We start from the raw sequence: 27,036 nt of genomic DNA, 5'->3' as shown, positions 1-27,036 counted from the left end.
ACGCGGTACTGGTTCTGAGAAGAATGAACATCTGCCAACATCTTTGAATTACAATTCATAATGTATTTTGCTTGATTTTCAGTACTCTAGCATGCATAAGGTTACTCTATTTAATAAAGATCTTGGCTAATGTAATCTGCTGTAAACTGTATGTTAAGATCTTATACAAGCAGCAAAAACATGTATGTACAATATATAAAAATATACAGTATAAAAGTCAATCATTTATTTCATTGATATTTCTTTTCCTTCTACTTCCACTTTTTGTCCTAATACACAATGCATATTAATCAATAAACGGCAGGCTATAATATAATGTATAAAAAAAGACACTAGTAATACAATATGCAACGTAATCAATTTAATGAAGGGCCATAGTTACATAATACAAAGTGCGCATTTATGTATGGACGTTTTACATACTATCACCTCAAGAGGGAGAACGATCTCCCCCATCCAATTGGAGCCTCACCCTAAACTCACTTTCCCTTGCAGCTTTGCGGCTCCCCCCCCCACCCCCCCCTCCGCCCCCTCCGCCCCCTCCCATCTCGCGCCTTCCCTCTTGTCTCTCGTCGAACTGCTAGCCGACTGTGTGTGTTGTTGTTGAAGCAATGATGGCGGCAGCGGGATGCGGATCAGCAACCGCGGCTGCCGTAGGAGGCCCAGGTGGAACCGCTACGGCCAGAGGTCGTTTCCCCGGTCGGCCGTGGTCGTCACGCAGTCGTTTGCGATCAGAGAAACGGTGGCAACTGGGACGATCGGGCTCAGACGGCGATGATGTGACTAACGGAGGGCCCAGGCCCGCAAACCTGGTGCTGTCGTTAAACGAAGACCCGTCTCACTTACGCTTACTTGGAATAGAGGCGAGCCACCATACCCTTGGCCAGGCTGGATACAGCTCTAGTGGGAGTGAAGAGGTGAGGTCCCAAACCGACCCAGGAGTTAGTATCTTTATTTCATCTTCTCATATTTTGTGTGATTGTTAGATGTGTGAGTATGAGTGCTGTATACTGCAATGTGACTGGTTAAAAGCATACCCTGTAGATATGTCAACATCCTTTCGCTAGGCTAACGCTACCCTTAGCTTGGTAAGCTAACATTACATGCTAACGAATGTTAGCATAGTGTAGATTTCCGTGACATTTAATGAACAGCCGGAACACAAAATACCGCTTAAGCTAAGAAGCAGATAATATACAGTAGGACTTTTTCCTAACTCTTCTAATTTGTGGTTAAATAGTTACACGTAAAACACGTATATGTGCGTATATGTTAAAGCCAGAGCGTGAGTACGACAGTTTGTAAACAGGAATCGCAGTTATTTCACCCCAACGCTGTGGCCCTATAGCGAGAGGGCCACAGCGTTAGCATGTAGCTAATAGTAGCGAACACAAAGAACGGGAAGGCTAGCGCTGCCCAGCGGCTAACGGCTAGCGTGAACGGCTCAGCTTTGCTACCATTTCCAGTGGCGGGGAGAATCGTCAACGTTACTACTTTAAATGAACAAACTCACAATTTGTCAAGGACCTTGCTACTTTGCTTAAGTTTGTGTTTGCTGTGATGTGAACAGTGACATTAATCCATTTTAATGCTGTCTAGCGTCTCTGTAGAGGAGTAGTTCTGAGTTAAATGCTTCCTAGATGAAGGGACGGCTAACTGTTAGCGAATGTTACCAAATGCGACAGGTTTAAATGGCAATCAGTGCATAAGTGTGAAATAGCCATTTGTACCCCTGGTAGAAGTGAACGTCCCCGCAATTAAGCACGAAACGTCGATAGTTCATGTCTTATTTTGATTTACTAGAGTCGCTCTGTGAGAGTTTGTGGTTATACCTGCAACCGTTGGAGATGTAACGTCACAGTACCTGCAGGGTGGGAATTGTAGACCTACACGTAGTTTTTTGTGGGTAGTGTAGGTGTTTGCTTACTGCTTAAATGTGGGTCATAATAAGCTTGTAGTTGTGGCCTTGCAAGTTTTAAATAAACATGGTGATTGAGTACCGCAACCATTCCAACACATTTATTACAACCCTATTTATGTTTAATATGTAAACATTCAATTGAGTTGAACATGGAAAAAGGAAATCACACATTCATATAATTTGTATTTAACTATTTGAAATGCCCTTTGGTCCAGTACGCTAAGATAAACACATGTTTATTGCATTTATACAATTGTTATTACATTTGACATAAATCCATTCTTCACAAGTCATTGATTCAATTCACGTTCAGTTTTCCTCCATCTAAAGTGCAGTAGATTCAATGAATACTATGCTCTAAATTTCTAAATGAATGCTCCTAGCTAAAATATTTTACCCAATGTGTTAGCTATTGGTTTGGATGCATTTTAGTGTTAATAATGCTTTTTTTTACTTTTTCAAGGGAGATGATTTCAGAGGGTTTGAAGCTGAGAGAAAACGCTCCAAAGGACCAGTTTTGTTGCGGAAAAACCCTTCTAAAGGTAAAAAAAAAATATATATATATATATATAGAAAACAAAAGTACAGTAATGACAATAAATCTATAGTTGTAATTATTAACAACACTAACTTCTAATGAAGGTTCTTGCTATTGCCAGTTTAGAATTCACTAGAGGAGCTATACAAAATAATATCTATTTTTTAAATATTTTTTTGTCTAGGTGATGCTGTCAACACAAAATCTAAACAACAAAGTGAAAAGCTCCCGCTTCAAATGCCAGCAGTGGAGGCAGATATTACCCCACCTGATTCTGTGAAGGATGTAAATTCTTTGGAGAAAACACTCTGCTTATCTCCTGAAGCAGAGCCTGCCAAAGACTGCAGGAAAGGTTTGAAAGGAAAAAACACTATGGACCGACAGTCCACTAAAAGCGGAGCCGCATCAGCAGCACCAAGGATTACTATAAAGTTGGTGGCCAAAAAAAAAAAGAAAGCCGTAAAGGAGCCTCATAAAAAATCTCCAAAGAAGGTGAAGATAAAGGGAATCCAGGATCCGCCTAAAGCTGAGGACATTCAGGGCGACCAGATTTCTAGTGCTCACGTCAAATTAAAAACGGAACCACAAGAGGATAAACACGGCACCGAAGATAAGGGAGGGGGGACTGAACCCGCAAGAAGGCGTGGGAGATCAGCTACAAAGAAAACAGACACTGTCTGTCAAGATGTGGCTGATGATCGAACATCAAAAGAGAGAAAATCACCTGATCAGTTTGACACTGTAAAGGAGAGCGGCGCCGTGCAGCCCAAAACCAACGCAAAGAAATTAAAGCATACGGACATTGCGACGGATATGAGTTCTGAGGTTAATCAACAAGTAGTTCGTAGGAGCAATAGAGTCACAATCCCACTAACTAAAAAAATTCTAGACAGCGCAGCTGAACCAGAAAGTCTGAGCTACAGTGCTGGCATTCTGGTGGAATCAAAGCCAGAAGTTTCTCAAAAAGTGGAGACCAAACCACAAGTCAGAGGTGACGGACGGAGGCAAAGCAAGAGGCTAAATAAGGATGCTACGGTTCCTGAAAACCATGGTACATCATCCACAGAGACGGATCCTTTCTCTGCAAAATCCAAGGAGTGTCTGTCTCCGAAGAACGAGGAAATGCGGGTACCAAGTCTAAAGTTGATGAAGATCAGAAACCCCAAATTTGAGGCACAGGCCAGTGGGAAGAATTTGACTCGAAAGAAAAGGCAGAGAAAAAAATTTGTCTGGGCTTTATCATCAGTGAAAGGAGAAAGTCCAACACAGGGTGCTGAAAGCACTGTCAAAATAACAGAGAAGACTGTACGGGAAGTGGATCAGTCCACGTTCTGTGACACCAATATCAACAAGAGTTTAAAGGTGTTGGATAAGCAATCTAAACTGGATAACCCAGCACCACAAGAGAGTGCAAGTGTGGACAGTAATGAGACGAGTTCCCAAATAAAGGTCGATGTGTTTGAGGAAAAGTCTGACTTACAAGTGGAAGATGAAGTGGAACAGGTAAATGAAACAACGCCACAAGAAATTACTAAAACGGATTGCGTGAAAGTTCCACCCCTTCAGATCAAAAAGGTCTCCTCTCCTGGGAAACATAAAAGCTCAAAGCCGTCCTTTTTGATTCAGCAAGTTAGCCCCGTGTCGGAAAATGTCGAGGATGTTATCAAAGATCCAAGTGAAGTGCACGAGGACGAGCCGGCATGTCTGGATGACGCGGTCACACCAACTAGGAGACTGCGGCGGAGGACACCAAGCTTTGATTCACCACCAACGAAGTCGGCCGCTCATAAACCAGTGACCACACAGAAACGAAGGCTCAGAACAAGTTCACAGGATAAAGATCGGCCGCCGGAGCGCGTTGAGGATGCTCTTCAGGCTTCAACTGACGAGTCCAGTCCCCTTGGTCTTCCTACAAAAGGCTCGCCGGATTTGCCCGAGGACCCCTCGCTGGTGACTAGTTTGAACTCTGCTGAAGTTCATAAAAAGGACTCCTCAAACGTGGCTGACGAGCCCCCACCTCTGGCTCCGCCAGTTGAAGTCACTCCAGAAGAGAAGGAGAATGAGGTAGAACCACAGATCGAAGAGGCCAAACCGGTGCCTGTGCCTTCCAAACCAAGACGATGTAGAACTATAAAAACGGGAAAAAAGAGATCCGCTCAAAGCACGACGGCCGTCGTCTCAGCTGAAACTGCAGTCCCCGCCGAGGTGGCTACTGTTGAAGCTACTATCACAGAGTCCGTTGTGGTGTCAGAAGTAAGTCAGTCGGAAGCTAAAGAGTGTACCCAGCTTGAGCTGCAGCAGGACACCGTGTCAGTGGAAGAAAAGCAGATGTTGTCATCTGTAAAGGAGGAAACCGAGATTCAGCTGATAGATAGTCAGCATTCTGTGGTGGCCGGAAGTCAAATAATTGATCCAAAACCGCTGTGCCTTCAAAAAAAATCCCACAAAAAAGGAAATAAGAAGCGTAAAAATGTGATTGGGCCGCGTCCGAAACACAGGTTCAGGAGCAGAGACGGAAAGTTTGCTCCACTTAAACTTTCTGAAAGTCAGAACATGTTTGAGGGGGACGTTGACATTTCCGCCCCCGTGGAAGCTGCATCACCAACTCCCAGCACTAAACTTGTTGGAGTTCATAAAAAACACAAAAAAAGACCCTCTGGCCTTCACGTAATGGAATCCAAAAGACTGAAACCACCGTGCAAAATAATCTCTCAGCTGATGGAAATGGGGCTTAATGATAGCTTGAAGCAGGAAGAAACGGACACTTTAGTCGACAGGAGACAAGCGGATGTTGTTGATTCCCAACCCAGTAAATCAAAGTTTGTGAAAAACATCAAGCACTTCATTATGCCCGTTGTGAGTGCCAGATCCTCACGGGTGATAAAGACCCCACAAAGGTTTATGGATGACGCCGGAATGTCGGTCTTGCCTCGAAGAAACTCTCCAAAAAAGGGTTTCCAATTTGGCCTGCAAATGCGTCCAGCAAAGCGGCGAGACGATGGGATGGGCAGAGCGATATCCCCTATCCTGCCCATCGACGAGGAAGATATACTGAGTGAAGCGCAGTTGGATATGGATCTGTTTTCATCTCAGGACCTCGATGATGACATTGATCTAGCCGAAAGCCTGTTTTCTGACCGAATAAGTGGCAGGATTGAGAATAAGTCGTCTATGCTGAAGAACTCTACTTTCGAGTGGCACGTGCCACGAGAGTCCAGCGAGGACTTGTACACACTGGACAAAACGTCAGAGGACAAGTGTGAGGATCTGTATTTATCCACAGCCCTCGAAAAGCCCACAGAAGCATCCACTGACCTGCTGGATGTCCCGAAGAAGAAAAGTTTCCTGAAGTTTAATAAACAAGCAGCTAAGCTCAGGATTTTTCAAAGGCTCAGGAAGGCACACACAGGACTTCCCAAAAGCAGAATCCCAGCTGAGACCGATCCTGTGAGTAAACCCCTTCAGCCACCTGTTGACTTAGCAGAGGGACTCGACGACGAGGCCATGAGCATCAGCCTCAGGCAGCGGAATACAAACGCAGGGAAGGACAAATCCAAGCTCAAGATAGAAGACCTTGACTCTCCTGGAGTCGTGAGAAAAGTCTCTGTGTGTGTTCGGACTTTGAACTCCAAGTCTCTTGCATTTCAGCAAGGTGAAAAGGGGGGTCCAGGGGGGAAAGACCCCGGGCAAATTCACTTCGGTAAGCAGCCTTATTCAAAAAGCATTCAATTGTTTGAAATGAGATGTCATTTATTACTTACAATGGACCGTTCATTGCTTTATTTCTACAGGAGAGCTGCAACCAGAACAGAAGTCAGCTGCATGTGAAGGCTATTTTGGATCTGTGGAGAAGGGAGCTTCACAAAGAGCGCGCCTCACTGGGGCAAATAAACGAATGTTCAATCTTCTTCGGAAAGCCAAGGTCCAGCTCATGAAGATTGACCAGCAGAAACAGCTAAAGTCATCTGGGGTACATTAATCGCCGTACATTCATGAATGGTTAATAATTGGATAACATCTATGTAATAGGACATGGTATACATGAGTATATTTTCTTTTTCTTTTTGAGTTTTCTGAAGCATTTATGGATGACTTGTTTTCTCTGGATAATCCCGTAGCTGTTGAGCTGCGGCTCGATTGGTGCCAGATCTCGAGATGTGAACTCCAAAAGACAAAGGAGGAAGCAGAGGGTTCAGCTCAATGCTAATATCCCAGTCAAGACTGAGCCGTCTCAAGGACAAGTAGGACAAGTAAGTGTAAAAAACAAAAAAACAAAAATCAATAGACCAGTGGCAGATATCGATCCAGCTACAATTCTTGTTTGTGTCTAATTTAGCTTGCTAATTAAAGTGCCCTGTTCAGCATGCTTGACTGAAATCTATCAGTGATTATTTTAATTATTTTAAAACAATTTATGTAAATTATTATGCTTCTCCCCTCTAATTTGTATATTTATTTATTTTTCCAGGCGCAGCTCCTGTCCCCGCTGTGCCAGGAGTTCCGTAGAGCAGGAGGTCCACGTATCAAGCATGTGTGCCGTGCTGCCTCCGTGGTGCTGGGGCAGCCTCGGGCCCTCGTACCAGATGACATTCCAAGACTCAGCGCCTTGCCTTTGCATGAAAGATCCGGCATTTCCCCTTCGGACATCACTAAAGGTGGGTGTAAGATGACGGACCTATTTTGATTGACTTTCATAAGACATCTGCTTTGGATTTAATGGGTCTAGCACTGGTATTGGATTTTAGTTCTGCCAAAGGAGGGAGTAGCAAATACATTTAATTTCTTTTAGCAAATAGATTCACTGCAACTGAATGTTTTATGATAAACAAATCCCCTTTTCAAGCCACGTCATGTTTACATTTCTAAATTGATAGAATTCATTATTTAATGAAATTCTATTATACTTATTATTTTTGAAACCGTATTCCTATAGATTCTCATATACATGATAAGCTGTTGTGATTCTGCTTGATTGTGCAAAATGATTTAAGAACCTTCTGCAAAGACCTGACTAATGGATGGATGTCTATTGTGGCAGATATTGGTTCTCCCTCTGAATCAGACAGCCCTGAAATGTCAGATCCAAAGTTCATCAAGGCCAAGAAGCCGTCGCATTTTTCAAAGAGGAAAGGACTCGGACCATTTGGGTATCGCTCTCGGAGGTGTGGCGTATGCAAAGGCTGCAACCACGAAGACGACTGTGGCGAGTGCATGAACTGCCTGGACAAACCCAAGTTCGGTGGTCCCAATACCAAGCGACAGTGTTGTGTGTAAGTTGACCTATATTTCATTCTTAGTTGTACTCCTATTACAGTGTTTTGACAAAGAATTGGAAAATCTTCTCCTCTCTACAAGGTATAAGAGATGTGATCAAATTGAGGAGAGAAAAGCACGCCGGCTAAGTGGAAGAACTGCACCGAAAGGTAATTTCCCCCTTCAGCGTGCACGATTCAACGTTGCCGCTATTCTTCCATTGCACTGAGCGAGTCACCAACAGGCCGCCTCTGTTTTTCTTTTCAAAGGTGCCTCTAAACGACGGCGATCCTCATTCGGTCACTCGAGCAATGATGAAGGGAACGAGGGTGGTGCGGATTCACCATTTGGTCTCCAAGGTGACGGCCACAGTCCGTCAGTGAGGAAGCAGCCCAAGCGCGTTGTGAAGCCCCGCGTCTACTTTGATCTGGTGGACTATGACTCAGATCTGGATGACAAAGCCGCCTCGAGCTTCGCCTCGCCGGGCAGGAGAAGAGGCACCGGGTCCCGTTTTAATCAAGGTAAATAAACATTCAGAAACAAGACAACATGCCGCTTCATTTATGATCGGTTATATCTTCTTACATAAAATAGGTTTGAAGTATTTCTTAAACCCAAATGTTTTTTTCACTACTGTGAGTAAGAAGCCTTCTGATGTGCAAAGCTAATTGATTTTTTTTTGTTTGTTTTTTGTGCCTTCTAAAGACTTTGTGTCACTGGATGGGTTCCTTGGTGACATTTCAGATGAAGAAGTCCGACATCGAAAGTCCAGCTCTCACCGTGTACCACCTCCTCGACCTCCTCCTCGTAAACCCGAGAAGGTGCGTGATTCTGTGTTGCTGTGATGTCATTGCCCTGGTTGGACAACACCATTTGAATTTGTGGCTGTTTGATTTGTTCTCTGGCTGCAGCCCAACAACACACTTTCACACAGTCTCATGCAAATGGAATTCATTTAAATCCCACATCCAAACAAACAAACCAATCCATCATTGTGCTGTAGCATATTTTGTCAAGGACACAATGTTGTTAACTACCATTCCAGCTAATTAAGGCATGAACATAACACAGCAGTCACACTGCTCTAATCCACTGTACACTGAAACAAGCAAATTAAATGACACACGTAGTGAAAGGCGAGTATGCCCTTTGCTTCCATTCTGGCCCACATTCATGTTGTGGTTGTCTCTCAGGGTCTCTCATCTCAGGGTCCTTTGGAGCAGACTCCCCCCAGTGTCCTGGCGGCGCTCGCCCATGGCTTCGAGCAGAGAGACACTGAATCTTCTAAGCCTTCTCATAAAATCAGGGTTGACTTCAAGGTAAGTCCCTTACCATTCAAAGCGTATTGAAACCCTCCTAGAAATGCTCAGTTAATTTGTGTGTGCCTTAGAGCTATTTATCATGCCCGGGGTTAAACATTTGTTTTGTCAGCGTACATTAATATTTCTGTCCCTGTGAGAAGAGTTTTTTTTAGTTATTTTCATACCGATTTATTCAGTGGCACATTTTGACCTGAGAACAACATTTTAACCCTTGTTGCCCCCCCCTCACACCAGAACTTAAAACGTATAGTCACAACACAGAAACAGTGTCATGTAAATAGCAGAATAATTAACATATTATTCTGCTATTATGTTCTTGTCCCAATTGTTAAATGTGGGGGTTTTTTTCCAGGAGGACTGTACTTTGGAAAATGCCTGGAATATGGGGGGTTTAAGTATATTGACCTCTGCACCGCCCACGCCTCCATCTGTCTGCTTCCTTTGTGCCAGTAAAGGGCAACATGAGGTAACTGCTCCACATATTTGCTTTATTTTCATAGAATGTGTTAAATTCAAAATTCAGGAATGTTTTTTTATTATTCTTATCGCAGATGCTGTATTGCCAAGTATGCTGTGAGCCCTTCCACGAGTTTTGCCTCGATCCAGCGGACCGTCCCTCTGAAGAGAACAAGGAAAACTGGTGCTGTCGTCGCTGCAAGTTTTGCCACGTGTGCGGCAGGAAAAACAAGCCCTCAAAGGTACTGCCTGTCATCTTAACATGTTTTACTGCTTTACTGTCCATCTTGGTGTTAATGTGGCTCAGTCAGGAAGCCTGACATTACCATGTCTCCTCCCTCAGCCATTGTTGGAGTGTGAACGATGCCAGAACTGCTTTCATACTTCCTGTCTGGGACCCAACTATCCAAAACAAAACAAGAAAAGGAAAGCTTGGGTAGGTTTTATATTTCTTCAGAAATCACAGTCCTCTATGTTCAGTATAAGCATGTTAGAATTCATTGATGGCTCCTCCTAAATGTGCTGCTATCCCTACAGGTTTGTATGACATGCATCAGGTGTAAAAGTTGTGGCGTCACACCAGGGAAGAGTTGGGACACCGACTGGAACCACGACAAAGGACTCTGTCCAGACTGTTCAAAGCTCAACGAATTGGGTGAGGAGAGAATCGATGAATGCTCCGTCCACCAACATCATCTCCCAACATTACTAATTGATGTTGAGTCTAATCTCTCCTATATGTCTCTCTGTCTCATAAGGTAACTACTGTCCAATCTGCTTCAAGTGCTATGAAGACAATGACTATGACAGTCAAATGATGCAGTGTGGCACCTGTAACCACTGGGTACACGCCAAGTGTGAGGATCTGACAGGTGATTTTTACTCTTTATGTCTTAGACAGAGCATGACGGTACCCGTCGAGATGGCATCCAAGCTATTCTCATTAAACATGGACGAACTAAAAACTACCGTGTGAAACTTTGGTAGCGATGTGTTGAAGAAAAAAAGCTGGAGGTGTTTTAGTTTGAAATGCATTTCGCTAAACCTGCACTGCATCCATCCTGTCAAATCCTTTCAGATGAGCTGTATGAAATCCTGTCCAGCTTGCCAGAGAGTGTGGTGTATTCGTGCCGGCCGTGCAGTGTGACCCAGCCCAGCGCTTGGAGAGAGCTGCTCTATATTGAGCTCAGGTCGGGGGTGGAGAAGGTGCTGGCTTGCCTGCTCTCCTCCACCCTTACCCAGCACCTTGTTGCCTGCTCACAGGTAAGAGACTGGGCGTTTATTCTTTTACGGATCCACTATGACATGACAATTAGACAGTCGCATGATGTGTTTTGTAACGATGCTGTACTGAATCCAGTGTGTCAAAGTGGCTTTTGTTTGTCCTGCAGTGTGAGAAGTTGGTTGATCCTGGCAGTGCTTTAGAGGGACAGCCAGCGTGTGATCTCCGAGCCGTTGGCAAGAAGTTTGACAAAGGCCTTTATACCACTTTGGTGGGTACACAACCTCTTATTCAGTGTTTCAAATCTGCAGTACTTTAGTGAAAATTTATTTGATCCTAATTGGATTTTGATTTGAGGTAAGAATTGAGATCTACTTTTCAGGCAACAAAACCCTAAAATGTCCATATGCTTGGAATCAGATGCAGAAAATATATATATTTTTTGCAGTTAATAACAACTTTTTTTTTTTGTTTGTTTTATAGAAAATGTTCCATGAAGATGTGGTTCAGGTTGTGCGAAAGAGGCTTGAGCACGAGGAGGATCTTCCAGAAGAGCAGAGGCCTACTGCCCTGGCACGCTCTTACTACTTAAAGGTGCTGTATGACCAAAAGATTACTTTGAATATTTTGTCAACATATTTGTTATTTTGAAATATAAGTGTGAAACATGGAATTCTATGTATTAGCATCAAAGATGCTGCTACGATAACCTGTACGAATAACGGATATGGTTTTTGTCTTTAGCTCCTCGAAGAAGTATTTAATTGGTTCAACAGCCAAGACCCAAAGGTGTGGAACTCTTGTACCAAAGAATTACCCATGTGAGTAATAGTTTTCATTTACTGGGTTTAAAGGGAGTAAAAATGATTATTATAATAGGTTTTATGATGTTTTAAGAGTACTTCTTGTCAAACATCTATAGTTCTATACTTATCATGCCTCCAAACTTGTTGAAATTCTCCTTTTTGTAATTAAAATATGTCATCCACATGAATTGTGTAGATAGGTTTTTTTGGGGGGGGGGGGTCGACCTTTTTTTTTTTTTACCCCTTATGAGTTTTCAGGTATGATCTATATGTGTGTGTATACATATCTATAGGGAGCTATATAGATGTATATCTATCTACAGATATGTTAGTTATATAAGTTACCAGCACTGCTCTGTTGTTTATTTCTTATGACATAAGAAGATATATGTATTGCCTTTTGAACTGTTGAATTCCTTCTTAAATAGGGGCATGCTTTCCCACGCTGTTCATCCTCCCACAACGGAGCACGTCTACGCCCAGTTTCAGGAGAGGGAGGACCTCTCATCTCGGGCTCCGCTGGGGCTCCTGCAGGCCGAGGATAGACAAAGCTTGATTGTAAAGGAGGAAGAAGCAGTTTCTCCGTTGTCTGGGGAGCCAATCAGCCAGAACTACTTCAAAAGCAGCAAGGCTGTCAGGCTTAAATTCAAAGGTAAGAAGGTCAATATGGAGGTTTGTGTATAGAATTTGTTTTAGGATTTTGCCTTAAAAGCTTTTGCCAATTATCTAGGGAAAAGGGGACTCCTTTCAAAAGCTGATTTGGACACTGGATGGACCAAGGATGATGAGAGACAGTGCTCTTTGTGCCAAAAATATGGAGACCTCAAACCTAACGTAAGTAATGCATTAAACATGGAGATCAAAGTAAATAGTGCGTTGTTAATACTGTACATTGCAGATGTTTTTCTCACTCAAGGGCTGCTGTTTTTTGTTCTCAATAGGACGCGGGCCGTTTGCTGTACTTGGGCCAGAATGAGTGGGCGCATGTCAACTGCTGTTTGTGGTCAGCTGAGGTGTTTGAAGAGGACAATGGCTCGCTGCTACACGTGCACAGTGCTACCACAAGGGGCCGCTTGATGGTTGGTTGTTAATTCACCAAATGAATCAATATACAATATTTCCAGTTGTTAATAGATATTGATGTTACAGAATTCCAAAAATGTGACACTAAACAAATATTAATTTATGTATATATATTGATATTGATTGCTGTTCCTTTTTCTTCCATCCATCTTAGCGGTGTGAACGCTGCAACCAGACGGGCGCCACAGTCGGCTGTTGTCTGACATCTTGTCAAAGCAACTATCACTTCATGTGTGCCCGCTCCCGTCACTGCGTGTTCCAGGAGGATAAAAAGGTCTATTGCTACAAACACCGACATCTCATCAGTGGCAAGGTAAGTTCTGTCCTTCCAGTCTCCGACTGCATCGGTTTAAAGGTTTTGATTCTTGATTATTGCTTGTATTATCACTAATTTGCCTTCGTTTTGTAGATGGTTACTGGTCAGGAATTTGAAGTCAACCGCAGGGTGTATGTGGACTTCGAGGGGATCAGCCCCCGCAGAAAATTCTTGACTGGACTGGAACCAGAATTAATCAACGTGATTATTGGTAAGCGCCCATCTTTTAGCCCGGTTTCCGGTTCACTTCTTGACATCTGTGTATTCTAACCGTTCTTTAACTAATTGGTATTCACATGTCACTGTGCAGGTTCCTTGCAGATAGAGCAACTGGGTGTGCTGACCGAGCTTTCGGCTAGCAAGGGGATACTGTTTCCTGTGGGTTTTAAGTAAGTAGCATTTTGAACGTTTTAAATTGTATTACATAAACAAATCTGACGTAGCATAATACCTTGAAAATCCCTTTTTAAATATTCTTCCTTCTTAAGGTGTTCTCGTTGGTACTGGAGTACAGTTAATCCAATGCGCCGGTGCAGATATACATGTACAGTGCGAGAGGTTCGTCCAGTTGTCCCAGAGAAGCCTGTAGAGGAGATGCCTGACCAGGGAGACAATAATACAATTGTCCACAGTCCCTGTCCACTATCTGGTGCGTACTTTTCTACCAGAAAAAAGGCAGTTCTTTTAGAAACATGGTAACAGTTTCATAAACTTTTTTTTTTTCCCCAACGAATCAGATTCTGAGGCCCAAGAGAACGACATAACGGAACCCCAGCCCCCAACAGAGGAGACCTTTATCCCAGGACCCACCTCCAAGTCAGATCATGGAGCAAAGCCAAAGATTCCCCGAAGACCTACTGGAGGAATGTTTCGGCCTCTTCCATCCCCAGGTAAAGAATAACCTCCTTTCAGTACCAAACAACAAATAGGTTGATCCAATCAAAAACGCACGTCTCATTTCTGCTTTCTTCTCAGGAATGAAACAGTTGAAACCCCACCACATATTAACCATAAGTGATCTGGAGGATACGCAAAGGGTTCTTCGCCACAACCCGCACTTTCAACCAACAGGCCTTCACAGTCACATGCCCCCCCCTCCTCTGGGTCCTCTGACCGGACCAGTTACTCTGCGTGCCGGAAAGTCTTCCGTTCCCACTTCCCCGCTTCTCCCACTCGGCGCTCCAGACAACCTGATAAATTCCCCATCGTCCCGCTCAGTCGCCGGTAGAAACGCCTCCTCGGTCCGATGCCCTGGGAATACGATGACCCATTGTACGTCATCTCTCTTCCCTCAGTCGCCCTGGCAGGACAGCGCAGCGAGCTTTCCCTCGCCAAGTCTATCTTTCTCCCCGACGATACCACATCTACCCAGAAATCGCTTGTCGTTTGATCTGAACCAGCCAGATTCAGTCGAGGTGCCGCACAACTTTCTTGCGTCCCCAGAACCTGAAGATGTCTCTCCAGCAAACGGCACATCGCCACAGGGGGAAGTAGAACAACGGAAGGAAGTGGAGGAATTTCCCTACAGTTCTTTCCTCAAGGATTCCAACGTGAGTCTGGCTCAAGAGATGAGGACGGAGCTGGAGATTGAAGAGACCCTCCTGAACGAAGGCGTGGCGATGAACTGTGGGGGACAAATACTGGTGGGCGGTGACGATCGGGAGGAGTTTTGGGAAAGAGCCCAAGAGGTACACAAGAGGAAGACTCTAGTTGCCAACCTGCCGCGGTCTGCAGCTTCGGCCAGGGACGACTTAAGCAACACGTCTTCCGATGATGATATGGAGCACTACTTTGACTTCTCGCGGACGATAGTCAGCTGTCCCGCATCAAAGGATCATTCCAAATCTCCCTCCTCCCCTTCCACCCGTTCTATGGCTCAGCTAGATGGTGTCGACGACGGTACAGAGAGTGATGCAAGTGTAGCCACCACCGAGGTTGCCCAGAAGGTTCAGGATGGTAGTAAAGCTCCGATACAAGCCCAACTCCTAAAAAATACCCCTGAATCGAACACTACAAACAGCACACAGGGTGTCCAGAGTCTGGGCCCCAAAGCATCATCCAATGAGCAGCGCACAGATTCCTCAGCAGTCACCATGTCGGTGGCCAACAAAAGTCAAACCTATGATTCCTATCAAGATCCACCAAAATCCCCCCCACTCAATTCAGAGGATTTATTCCATGGTTGCGGTTCAGGATTTACATCTGGAACCTCTTTTGTTCTTGAGAGATGTGAATCTCGTCTGCATTCAGCGGAGATGCTAGAAGGCACACTGCTGGAGACCCAACAATATGAAGCTGGAAAACCCCTGAGCTGCGAGACGAACAGCAGCCAATCCACCGTGTTTGTGAACCACCTGGCAGCAAACACGATGCTGCCATCATCCGCAGATTCTGCCGATAAGAGTCAGGACGCCTTGCTTGAGCTTCAGCCTTCCCCTGTGATGTCTACAGATGTACACAACCCCTCTCAAGGCCTCCTCGACTCTCTGCAGATTTTTTCCAGTTTACCGGGTTTCAGTAAACCTCTAACAAACATTACACTTCAGCCAGTAACATCCTCCCAAGAGTTAACCTTCCCTTCCACGGGCCACTCGTCTGCTAAACTAACCCCCCTCGGCCCAGTTGTTGACGTGACACGAACGCTGCTAAACGCCACCCCTCAAAACGACCCGGCGCTATCGGCTCTGCCAGGCGCTGGTCCCCCACCAGGAACCTGTGGAACGTTCTCCCTGCCCATCTACTCCACACAGCCCATGTGCTCGACAGCCGTCACCATTGTTTCCTCCTCTGCGTCGATGGCGTCTCTCTCTGTGCTTTCAAGCCAATGCTCAACCGCTCCGACGTCAGTCCAGACCGCCGCGGCCCCGCTCATCCTAAACGGTTACAGCTCTTCGTCTATGCAGAAGGATGCGGCGTCGGGTCACACGATCTCCATCAACTTCTCCACATCCAGGCCAGCTCTAGAACCTCAGCAGCCGGTGGTTCCCCAGGCTTTACCTGGACATGCTATTCTCACTGTGAAGGAGGTGGGCGGTCCCAATGTAGACCCAACACCACATGTCCTGCTGGTGAACCGCCTCGGGCAGATCTTTGTGAAGAACCCTGAAAGCAACACTTTTCAGCTTCCCTCTCCCAGCTCCTCTTCGTACAACTGTGTCACTCAGATCGCCAGCCTCTTGCAAAGCAACGCGCTGTCTGCGACGCTAGCAGCCGCCGGTAATATGACTCCACCTGCCACGGCGGCCACTCCACCCTCGGTTCAGAGTCCAACCACAATTGCGCAGCTGCTCACTCACAACAGCAACGTTGCAGCGACCTCGGTTGATGTCAAGAAGCCAAAAAAGAGTGCGAAAACACCGAAGCAGGAATCCGCTGTGGAGTTGAAAAAGGCAAAGAAAAAGAAGGATTCTGGTGTTTCCAAGAAGTCCAAGTCATCTAAGGTGTCAGCTCCTCAACCCGGTCTGCCCACTGAGAATCATCCCATGACTCCTGCTGAAAGTGCCCAGGCCATCATCAATCAAGCAATGGCGAGTAATTACACGCCGAAATGGACTGGGCTCCGCACACTAAGCCCTTCCTCGCTGGTTTTACCACCTGGCCTATTAATTGAACCGGAGGCTCCAGCGTTGTCTCGTTCTCCACCATTAACACCGACGGCAGCGGCAGCTCCGGCATGCCGACCTCGCACGCACGTCCGCATGAAGAGAGTGTCTTCGCTTTCAGACCGCATTGTCACAAAGAAGTCTAAAGTAGACTTCCTGAAACCAGAGCCCCCCAGTGAGGACGAGGAGCAGCGCAGGCCGCTCTTTCCGAGCCTCTCCAGCAGAGCTTCAGGGGTCCGCATCAAGACCCCCACAGTGAAAGAAGTGCTGGACCTGGACCGGTTAAAGGAGGAGCATTTAAGTGATTCTGAAAGCTCAGGGTAAGATTTTGTCACCTTTTTTGAAGACGGTTACCACCAACCAGCGAATGTTTTTTTGTTGTTGTTTTTTTTGCATAATCGTTCGAATCTCTTATGAAAGCGTTTGGATGAGCTAATGGATCAATTGCGCTTGTTTTGAAATGCAGCTTTCTTTCCTTTTTTAGATGCAACATTGGAAAATTGATATAGCCTCATTTATTTGCTGTTTAGATTTACTTAACCACTGCAGGGTTCCAGTTGTGGGTTTGGAAACCGTAAACAACACCAGGTGTTTATATTTGTAAATAATGGTTCTCATTTCTCGCAGATCGGAGCCGTGGGACTACATGTCTCAGGGTGAACATGGCCAACCGCAAATATGGGAACCTGTGGGACACAGCACACTGACTGACTGGAAGAAATACTCTGGTACTGATAATACTGCATTTTAACTGCTTGGTGTAGAGATTTCTGGGCAGCCATTTAAGACTGCTGAGGTCAGGAACCACAAGTTCCTGAATAACACTGACTGCATCAATTGTAATTTTTAGGGGCCGCTTCCACCTCAGATGACGAACCACCAGCGTCTGACGAGGATGAGGAGTTTCCAACTAACCGGGACCAGCCACACTTAACATTCGAGATAACCAGTGACGACGGTTTCAGTGCAGAAGCAGACAGCATTGAGGGTAAGGCTGATGTTATGTGACCGATACGTCACTCAAATGTCTTTTGAATAATCAAGCATGTTCTCAAAATAAACAATGGGAGAATTCTCCAGTCAGCAAGTTTACAATTCCCTAGCGCTCTCTGCATATGGCACAGTTCCGCCCTGATGGGCACACACAGATGCGTCCCCCCCCTCCCTTCCCCTAATCTGTAAACCCATTGAACTGACTTCATGACGCCTAATTCTAAACTCTTCTCAGTGGCATGGAAAGCAGTGATCGATGGGGTGCAGGAGGCGCGAGCTATCGCGAGGTTGAGACCTCTGACCTTTCAGAGGCTCACCGGCGCCCACATGCTGGGTCTGGTCCGTGATGCAGTGGTATTCTTGCTGGAGCAACTGCAAGGAGCCCACCACTGCCAGCGCCATGCCTTCCGATTCTTCAAACAGTTCACGCAGGAGGACGAGCTCCCTGTCAACCCCAGTGGCTGTGCTCGCTCTGAGCTGTATCTCAGGTAGGTACACCAATTCTAAGTGTAGGTGAAAAATGAACATGGAAGGATGTCGCACTATAAAGAATAAAACAAGTGTGATGTCTTAAAGTGTTTGACTTTTTGTGATTTAGTTTTGAGCAAGTCTGCATTCATCTCAACCTCTTGTTGTTTTCTCTTGTCTCAACAGGAAGTCGACGTTTGACATGTTTAACTTCCTGGCTTCTCAGCACAGACAGCTTCCTGACACTGGGCCTTATGACGATGAGGAAGATGAGGTTCTTTTGAAGTCCACAAGGTCAGGCTTTGTCAATTTAGTTGGACAAGAGTTTGCAATTTAACTCAAATGGAAACCATATGGAGGTGGTCTTTTGTTTCCTATTTGTTAAGACCAGTCAGCCAATTTAATGATTTTCTGCTCCTTCTCAGACGGGCTACCAGCTTGGAGTTGCCTATGGCCATGCGCTTCAGACATCTGGAAAGAACATCCAAGGAGGCGGTCGGCGTGTACAGGTCAGCACTGCACTACATTTCCAAAATAATCAAAAATCCAATGCACTTTTTGCATTATTAACTTATAGGACCCAAAGTGACTCAAAGAAGAAGTCATTTACAATGTTTGGAGTAAATTCAAACCAACGTGTTAAAATAAAATATAACTTATAAATCATACAATAATGCCTGTCAAAATACTTGAAATATACATTAATATCACATTTTTAGAACCGAGGAACAATAACGTTGCCAGTTTGTATTATGCAAATGACATATTATAAATGTATTGAGTAAATAGAAGAAACACCATAACATGCCACGCCATCAATTGTGTCTGGAGCCACATAAAATACGAAACTTATAAAAATGTTCATAGTTTTAATCAAAATCTGGATTTACATCAAATAATACAACAACAAAAGTAAAGATGATACGGTTCACAGAGTCTGGCCAAATCCTTTCTGGGATTATCAAGAATTTGAAAGAGTAAAAGTTGGTGAGGGTGTCAGACTTTTATGTTATTTCCATGTTTAATGGAGCATTATGAGCAAACAATTGCTCGGCTGTAATGTTGACCTCGGCAACAGCTGCTGCACAGATGCTGGTCTGCTGAGGCTTTCTGGGAATGCACAAAGAACGGAAATAGAACACCCACTAAAAAAGAAAAACAAACCAGAGACTCCGCAACACGCTGTTTATCTTTGGCTTTCCTTCAATCCAGTGGTTCTAAGTTATTATGGAAACGTGGACCTGTAGAAAATCAAAAAAAGGTTGATGTTTAGTAGACTATTTTCCATAACCCTTATCACAGTTGAGCTATCAATTTTTGCTTATAGGCACAAACACAAATTACAGCTCAGACTAATGGGAAATGCAGCAGTTGTGTGATAAACAAAAACAAAACAAAAAGTATTGGACAATATAAACTAAAATACGTTTTACTGTATAGAACTAATTAAATGTATCACTGTATCACTGTAAGTCTTCATTTTTCATTTCAAGCGTATAAATAAATCATATTTGAGCCTATTTTGTACATTTTTTTTTTATTTGCCATTATTTGTGATAAGTCAGACTCTAGAAATTAGGTTAGTCTGCATTTTGATTGACACACTAACGCTCAGTACCATGTGACATGTCACCACTGTTGGCGTAGCAGCAAACGACCTTGTCTTCCACCTGTGCGTCCGATGCAGGTCTGCTATCCACGGCCGTGGTCTCTTTTGCAAGAGGAACATCGAAGCGGGGGAGATGGTTATCGAATATGCGGGCATCGTCATTCGCTCGGTGCTCACTGACAAAAGGGAGAAGTACTACGATGGCAAGGTTCGTCGGGTCTATTTCTTTGATCGCTTCTGTTGCAACGTAGTCAACGGTTACCGGGGGTCGTGATATGGAAAGGTTAGAGTTTTTATGTTTGCCTTCGCAGGGCATCGGCTGTTACATGTTCCGCATTGACGACTTTGACGTGGTGGACGCCACCATGCACGGCAACGCGGCCAGATTCATCAACCATTCATGTGAGCCTAACTGCTACTCGCGGGTGATCAACGTGGAAGGCCGGAAGCATATCGTCATCTTTGCACTTCGGAAGATTTACAGGGGGGAGGAGCTCACGTACGACTACAAGTTCCCCATCGAAGACGCCAGCAGCAAGCTCAACTGCAACTGCGGGGCCCGGCGATGTCGGCGCTTCCTCAACTGAGAAGCTGGGAGGATCCCGTCTACTAGTAAGCCTTAAATTAAGGGGCATTGGGTTCAGGGAGGCGGCAGGCTGTCTGCAAGGAATGGCAAGGAGCCACTAAGAGGCCGGAGAGGTATATATTTGGCAGGCCAGAAGTGACATTTGGACATTTTTGTGGGTGTTAGAAGGAGGCGGAGGACGAGCACAGTTCACATCAGGCCGCTCACACAGCAGCATCACAACAGCAGTAAATGTGATTTTCTTGTTCATGATATTCAAACCTGATGTTAGAATTGTTTGGGGTTCCTCGATCTGTATGGATGACACCCAGATAATTTCTTTAAAACACACGTTAAGCCTTATCTGTTAGTCATTGCTCAAAACCTGTTGCGAGGTTTTGAGACTCCCTCTATGTTTTATTCATTTTGGGTGGGGAGTGGGGGGGGTTTTCCGTCTGTCCGTCCTTCTCCATTACACTTAATCACGTTCTCTCCATTCTGTAGTGATGCAATCTTTGCCCCATTCATGCCGTAGTGAGGTCAGTTCTTGAGCCATACATTTACGCAAACTTTTATTTGTGTGTTTTATCTCACATTTAACACTTTTCACGATGGTAATATTTTTAGTTTTAGATTTTATTTTATTTTTTCGAAATAACAAAACAACCATGGTGCTAAGCTTGGGACGTTCTTTAACTTCTTTAGTTGGACAAAAGTGTCCCTCACTTCAGGAATTGTTTATCTGTTTATTCACCCCGCTGAGACCATTAATCCAATAATCAGAGTACGTAAAGTGTCGTCAGTTTCACACTTTGAATCATTGGTGTGCTATTTGTCTTTCTCCCTTGCTGATTTCAAAATAGTTAGCTATGTAACGGTTTCAATTGGTGACAGTGTCATATTTATAAAGACAGGAACTTGTCTTTAAGGTGTGTTTTTCTCTCTCGATGTACAGACTATGTAGCAAACACTACCCAAGCCAAAAGTGAAGAGTTGTGGTGAATATCACTTTTTAAAATATATATTTTACTACTGTCATGCCAGATGCTCATCACCTATTGCAATAAGACGTTGCTGCCGACAGTTGCACACAAACAACCATCAAACGTACAAATTATTTTCATCTACAGTTTATTAATCAGGGAGAGCACTGGTTTAAAGCATCGCCACTGAGTGTATATTTAGCTCTCGCTGAGAATGTGGCGCACAGACTTTTGAGGTGTTGCAGGAACACATTCAGTCTGAAACGGAGCCGAGAAAATGCACTGGGCTCCTGTTTGAAATGATGTTCAATTGTTGTTCTTAGTTGATGTTTAGTGCCGCTGCGAGACTAATCTAATTCACACACTGTTCAAATTGGTAGTTATATTTATTCATGTTTTGAGTTATATTTTTAATGGTAAAAGGTTGTGCTTTGTAAAAACGGTGACGGTCGAGTCTATAAGGACATCTCCCCCATTTGTATCCTTTTTCTTTTCTTCTGTTTACAACTGAGGTCCTTTGTTTCACTAATTTACTTGAATTTTTTTTTGGGGCAGTTGTGTTGTGCATTCATGCCTTGATGACAGAAATTGATCTAAAGCAGGTATTTTTTTAAAGAATCGTTTTAATTTTTTTTTCTTTTTTCGTTACAATAGATTACTGACCATATTATAATCAGCCACGCCAGTAAAGTGAGCAGTTTGCTTCCCCAAAGCCATGACCCTCCCGTCCCCCCCCTCACCCCACACACATACACACACTTTTCTTACCTTTTCTCACTGAACTTTGAGTAACTTTCCAACACGTTTTTGTCTTGATCTTAATGACCTTTCGTTCTTGCATGTGTCAATCACCTAGCTGGCTACGAGAGCAGAGTCACTCCCAACTCCTTGCAAAGATTCTACCTCAGCTGGTAACACAGATGTTTGGGAATACTGATGCAAAAAGAGGATGATAATTTTAGAGAAGCTCGGTTTTAATGTCCTGCAGAGCTGGTGAGTTAGTGTGCGCGCATGTCTGTTTGTGTCATTTTGTGTGCGTGCGAGTGTGTTTGCAATGAAGGATGAAAGCACTAGTCAAAACCTGAAGTTATCATGACCATCTCTCCCAGATTCTGTTAAGAAAGCTGTATGTTATATATACACACACATATATATAAATATATATATATATATAAATATATAGTAGGGTTATTTTAAAGTAAGTGTAAAAGACATACAAATGAGAAAATATGTGACCTTTAAATTTACGTCTTTGTTACCATGTAAAAATAAACCCTGGGTTTGTAAATATTTGTATACATATTTCTAAACCTGTTTAATTTTTCTATGCACTTTTTTATTTATAATGTTATTTGCTTAATAAAGATGTTAAGATGTTTGAACAAATTCCCCTTTTCTATTATGCCTTTCCTGTAAAAACACAAGAGCACTTGAGATGCAGACAAATGAGCGCAATTCGTTCACTAATGCAGGAACTTGAACAAAAATAAATGTTGCCCACTAAAGCAAGAAATTGAGGAAATCACAAAGAAATGTCCCAATTGAAGACCTTAGAGCCCAAACTCCCCATAATGAGTCTCAAAGAAATTATCTGAAAAATGCAAAAGTCTGCCAGGCTTTTGGAAAACAAAAAAACAAAAACAGGGTAAAATGTCCGTTACGCTTCCATCACACGCTCTCCCAGCTTGCTGAGAACAGCGATGGCGTCGTTGCGCTCCATGAGTTTGAGCCGCTCGGCCAGGTGCCCCACCGTCCAGTCGGGGTGCTTGCTGTTGACGCCCTCCAACACGGCTTTTAAGGGGCTCTTACTGTCCTTCATTGAGTAGATGTAAGTAATCCAGGTGGCGGGGAAGGAACAATGAGACGCCAGATGCTTGGTGTTCTTTACTCCTTGGTTTTCGGGATCCAACAAAATGACGAGCTCTTCCAGAACATCCAGGTTGTCCAGCACCGTCTGTAGAGGCGCCGACAGGATGTCGGGACCTACAGAAGAAAAGTTCCAGCTGTTAAACTCGTTCTTTTGCCAATTTTGTGCTATTTGAGCCCAGTGTTATGATTGTTTAAAAATAAAAGACTACAGTTATTACTTTCCATCGTTAAGCTGTTGCAACCGCTCACGATGCAGGAACAAGAATTGAAGTTAATGCAACTAACATTACTGATACCCCCGGATCTTAACGATGTCTATGTAAAATGACTGTTTACACAGTTGATTCAGCAATAGCAGTGTCAATTCCACTCACTCAAAATGTGTCTCGAATCATTGTCGAGAGGTGGAGCAGAGAGGGGAGAGAACCCAGAGTTGATGTGCGATGATCTTCTGTGAAAACCCAACACCGCGTGCCGACGACCTGTGATGAACCCCAGCATGAGAGACACGTCTGCTCAACTCCAGAACCGGCTCAGTGTGATTACGTTGCGGGATAATGATAAAACACTTTTTGTGCAGCATTCTCAGTATCCCACAGTCATGTAGGGCTTTCTTTTCCCCGTTTTTGCAAATCGTCAAACTAACACCTAAACGTATTTGCAAACCTCTCTTCCGCCTCCACATTAGACAAGCACATATTACACCAAGCGTGATGGTGATGACGATGGCAAATGCAAGTGCAGCTGCGAAAACAGGAAGAAGAAAAAAAAAGGATCAGGTAAAAGTTCCACTGTGAAGAAAAGCGTTTTTGGTCCGTAATGGAGTAACTCACTTATTGTTCCTGCACCAGCTGCCTCTGTGTAGAGGGGAGGGGGTGTAGTTGCAGGATGAGGTTTTAAGGTGAATCCACGCTCTGTGTGAATCTGAAATGACCCAGACTAAACACCAAATCCAGTTTCATCTGATGCGTAAAGCTGTCCGTGGTTGAGGGAAATGTATCTGCTGTCGTATTGTTTTTCAAGCAACACAATAATGTAAAAAAAAAAAAAAGAATAAAATGCAGGCTAATTGACGTTTCTTTTTTTTAGATCAACTGTGAGCAAATTAAAAGGATGCTAGGTATATATATATATATATATATATATATATATATATATATATATATATATATATATAATGAATGATATGAATTGAAACGTTAATAAAAAAAAATTTATCAAAAATGTTGTATCATCACAAACCTCGCCTTGTAAACCAAGGCTGACTAGATGATTTACACCATGAAGTCATGGAAAACTCACTATGACAGGATGTCCGGTTCCTCTTCTGAAGACATTAAGAAACATATTTCATTATGTTATATTTATTTGTATTTTTTTTGTTTGGAGATATGGCAGATGATAATGAAAGTACTGCCTCACCCCGAGGCTTCGCACTTGGTGTCAGAAGTTGTGTTGCACTGGTGCGCGTAGATGAACCCGGGCGGGCACTGCGCGCAAGGTTTGCAATGTGCGCTGCTGCCGTCGTTAAAAGTGCCCTTTTTGCACACTCTCGAGGGCACCTCGTGACGCCCACCCCAGTCATCAAATCCGCAGTTGGGGGTTATTTCACGTCCTGTATTGGTACACATCAACAATATAAAACAATTGAATCAAATAGGACGGGATATACAGCAATAGCAAACCACTCACCTGCCGCTCGAGAACACTCCTTACATGTTGAAGTACTCTGATCCCAGAAGGTGTCCAGATCGCGGCATTTTTCGGAATGTCCCATTGTCGAGTGTGCCACTGTTCCTCTGCGCTCGAGACCCAAAAAAATTTGTGACTAAATGTTCCGACAAATGGCGCCTCCTACTTCCACCCTCGCAAGAAATGTGAGTGAGTTCAACAAAAAAACGGCATTACGTGCAAAGCCAGCCGGAGATCCAGCAAGGCGCTTGTTGTCGAATCGATGCCAGCCAGGCTCCGCTGCAGTGCGCGCCTGGCGCGTCACATAGCGTGGCGCAGATAGCACAAGAAAGATTATAGAAGGAATAGGGCAGCAGGCTTTTCCTGCAGCATTCTATGAAGGTGGATTTGTGTCTGTCTTATGCAAACAAAAAAAACTGTTGCAAACGAAAATCAAACTGAAAATAAATGATTTGTTCTTTTTCAAACCTTTTTTTCCCATTCAGACTTTTGGCCCTGCCCAGTGAGCACAATACGTACTTTTAACGTTGAAATATGGTTGAAATGAGGTCTGAACGTCTAAGACCTTATTTCAACGTCTTTTCAACCGGCTAAAAAGTGGATGAAACATCAACGTGCCAGAAAACGCCAATTTGTTGATAAATGTGGCATGTTGTAACGTAAGGTTTAAAGAGAGGCGATATTAACATTAAAATGTTCATAATAATTATCCACTGTTTTTGTAGATTCCTTCAAAGTAAAAGCCCTATAGTTGAGAAATGTTTTTTATTGCAGTTCAAATATGGAGAAATTGTCTTTTTGAACTTGCAATTATAGGGCTTTTACTCTGAAGAAATCTCCAAACCTGTACAGTAAAAATACATGATATTCAGCCTGCTAGTAGTCAGGAAGGTCCTTAACACTAGTACATTGGTCATTGCCCGGAATTATTGAGAAATGTGTTTTTATTGCAGTTCAAATATAGAGAAATTGTGTTTTTGAACATGGAAATATGGGGGGTTTTACTTTGGAACATTTAATTTATTGTACAGGAGTACTCAGAGGTCCTTTACACACATACTTCTATCATTCTCCGGAATGTTCTATTTAAATAGCACTTATTCCGGTTACGTGTTTAATGCCGTAATCGTCAGCATACACAGGAATTCAAGCGTCTGCTGCGTTGACCGCAGTTGAAAAAGGAACCTTCCACCGGCTACTACTGCAAGAATCAACCCTTTATTTTCACTATATTTAAGATTGGATGTAAAACCACTGACGCCCGCTGATTTTGGATCCTACTTGCCATGAATCGCAGAATAAAACCAATTAACCATCTCAGAATGAGCCATCAACCACACGTGAATCTCCGAAGTCACGCACTTCACACAAACAAGCGTGAACGCAGCGGCGCATCCGTGCGATGGAGGCGCCTCGGTTCGGACTTCCTGGTTCAATGGCCCGTCAGCGAAGCGTTGCTGAACGCACGGACGCGTCTCTGTAACCATGGTGATGTCGCTCTGCAGACGGCCCGCGCGGACTCGTCTCACGGGCGGCTGCACGTTGAGATGCACGTGACTCGTCCAGCTCGCAGACCAGTACGTGTTGCTAAGAGGATGCTTCACATGGGCTGCAGCTGGTTGTCCACATCGCTGCGGTTACAGAGAGGTGTTCGCTGACGAGCCTTTGGACCGGGATGTCCGAATCTGTCGTCAGCCTTTATTTGTCAAGCCGTCACTCATGATTACACGTCCCCCGCCCCCTAGGTGATGCCCCGCCCCCTACGGCACATCAGGGTCAAAAGTCTGAATGTAAAAAATGAAAAGATCTGAACGCGAAAATACCGAAACTGAATATAAGATTTGAATCTGAAAATATAAAATCTGCAAGCGAAAATTATAATACAGTGAAAATAAAAAACTAGATACAGGTGAAGAATGAAAAAAAAAATCTTATTCAGAGTCAAAACTATTAACAGGAAAATGCTTTTGGTGCACATTATTGTATTTTACAATGTTCAATGACCAAAACTTAAACTTTCAGGTTCACATTTGTTTTTAAAATAAACAAAACCTTTGACCTGGATTTGGCACCATACATGTCAACACAGCAGCCCTCCATGTCGTTCTTTAATGAAAGACTCCGCGACGCTAACAACATGAAAAGAATGACAGTGCTGCTGCATTTAAAATAAGTCAACTTACCTCCGTGTCGCTCGTGACAGTCTCACGTCAGTGTTTAATGGTGGAAGCAGACACGGAGCCCCAGTCGATCCACCAATAGAAACCCCTGGTTCATTCAATAAGCCCCGCCCACTACAAACTCGTATCGCAGTCTTTGTTCCGAGACCAAAACTTTT

General features: G+C 44.0%; 2 protein-coding genes across 6 annotated transcripts; one reads left to right on the top strand and one right to left on the bottom strand.

Annotated features, from left to right (window-relative positions):
* Positions 1 to 509: 509 nt before the first annotated feature.
* Positions 510 to 22,523, top strand: kmt2bb (lysine (K)-specific methyltransferase 2Bb). Of its 3 annotated transcripts, none has more exons than XM_078095183.1 (36): positions 510 to 917; positions 2,385 to 2,463; positions 2,644 to 6,159; positions 6,251 to 6,429; positions 6,578 to 6,709; positions 6,928 to 7,114; positions 7,498 to 7,729; positions 7,815 to 7,882; positions 7,982 to 8,233; positions 8,418 to 8,533; positions 8,906 to 9,031; positions 9,387 to 9,500; positions 9,586 to 9,732; positions 9,834 to 9,926; positions 10,028 to 10,145; positions 10,249 to 10,362; positions 10,569 to 10,753; positions 10,882 to 10,983; positions 11,196 to 11,306; positions 11,457 to 11,533; positions 11,947 to 12,170; positions 12,249 to 12,352; positions 12,460 to 12,597; positions 12,756 to 12,914; positions 13,011 to 13,128; positions 13,228 to 13,306; positions 13,406 to 13,566; positions 13,655 to 13,807; positions 13,893 to 16,839; positions 17,147 to 17,247; positions 17,370 to 17,507; positions 17,748 to 18,000; positions 18,167 to 18,274; positions 18,406 to 18,489; positions 19,668 to 19,797; positions 19,901 to 22,523. In XM_078095183.1, the coding sequence occupies exons 1-36, from the start codon at positions 612 to 614 to the stop codon at positions 20,174 to 20,176; spliced, it is 11,427 nt and encodes a 3,808-aa protein (XP_077951309.1). In that variant the 5' UTR covers positions 510 to 611; the 3' UTR covers positions 20,177 to 22,523. The 3 variants fall into 3 exon arrangements, with proteins under 3 accessions (XP_077951309.1, XP_077951308.1, XP_040022275.2); XM_078095182.1 differs by having other exon boundaries at positions 548 to 941; positions 6,578 to 6,700; XM_040166341.2 differs by having other exon boundaries at positions 548 to 941.
* igflr1 (IGF-like family receptor 1) lies at positions 22,452 to 26,916 on the bottom strand. Of its 3 annotated transcripts, none has more exons than XM_040166320.2 (9): positions 26,882 to 26,916; positions 24,915 to 24,990; positions 24,699 to 24,805; positions 24,429 to 24,621; positions 24,309 to 24,333; positions 23,840 to 23,945; positions 23,673 to 23,750; positions 23,381 to 23,488; positions 22,452 to 23,120 (listed from the first exon to the last, which is right to left on the bottom strand). In XM_040166320.2, exons 3-9 carry the CDS (start codon positions 24,781 to 24,783, stop codon positions 22,795 to 22,797), a joined length of 921 nt encoding a protein of 306 aa, XP_040022254.2. In that variant the 5' UTR covers positions 24,784 to 24,805; positions 24,915 to 24,990; positions 26,882 to 26,916; the 3' UTR covers positions 22,452 to 22,794. The 3 variants fall into 3 exon arrangements, with proteins under 3 accessions (XP_040022254.2, XP_077951359.1, XP_077951358.1); XM_078095233.1 differs by having other exon boundaries at positions 23,840 to 23,930; positions 26,882 to 26,915; XM_078095232.1 differs by lacking the exon at positions 24,915 to 24,990 and having other exon boundaries at positions 26,882 to 26,912.
* Between the last annotated feature and the right edge of the window lie 120 nt (positions 26,917 to 27,036).

This window comes from Gasterosteus aculeatus, chromosome 20 (genome assembly GCF_964276395.1).
Source record: "Gasterosteus aculeatus chromosome 20, fGasAcu3.hap1.1, whole genome shotgun sequence".
NCBI classification, from domain to species: Eukaryota; Metazoa; Chordata; class Actinopteri; order Perciformes; family Gasterosteidae; genus Gasterosteus; species Gasterosteus aculeatus.
Note: the sequence above shows the minus strand (reverse complement) of the source record. Positions and strands in the feature narration are given on the sequence as shown.

Excerpts from the sequence above, each read along its gene's own strand:
- kmt2bb (XM_040166341.2), top strand. The coding sequence starts at position 612 with ATGATGGCGGCAGCGGGATGCGGATCAGCAACCGCGGCTGCCGTAGGA. Across the intron at positions 7,883-7,981 it reads TGGAAGAACTGCACCGAAAG|GTGCCTCTAAACGACGGCGA; the intron begins GTAATTTCCCCC and ends TTCTTTTCAAAG. Across the intron at positions 13,808-13,892 it reads TCGGCCTCTTCCATCCCCAG|GAATGAAACAGTTGAAACCC; the intron begins GTAAAGAATAAC and ends CTTTCTTCTCAG.
- igflr1 (XM_040166320.2), bottom strand. The coding sequence starts at position 24,783 with ATGGGACATTCCGAAAAATGCCGCGATCTGGACACCTTCTGGGATCAG. Across the intron at positions 23,946-24,308 it reads GAACCGGACATCCTGTCATA|TCTGGGTCATTTCAGATTCA; the intron begins GTGAGTTTTCCA and ends TTTGGTGTTTAG. Across the intron at positions 23,489-23,672 it reads AATGTGGAGGCGGAAGAGAG|GTCGTCGGCACGCGGTGTTG; the intron begins GTTTGCAAATAC and ends GGTTCATCACAG.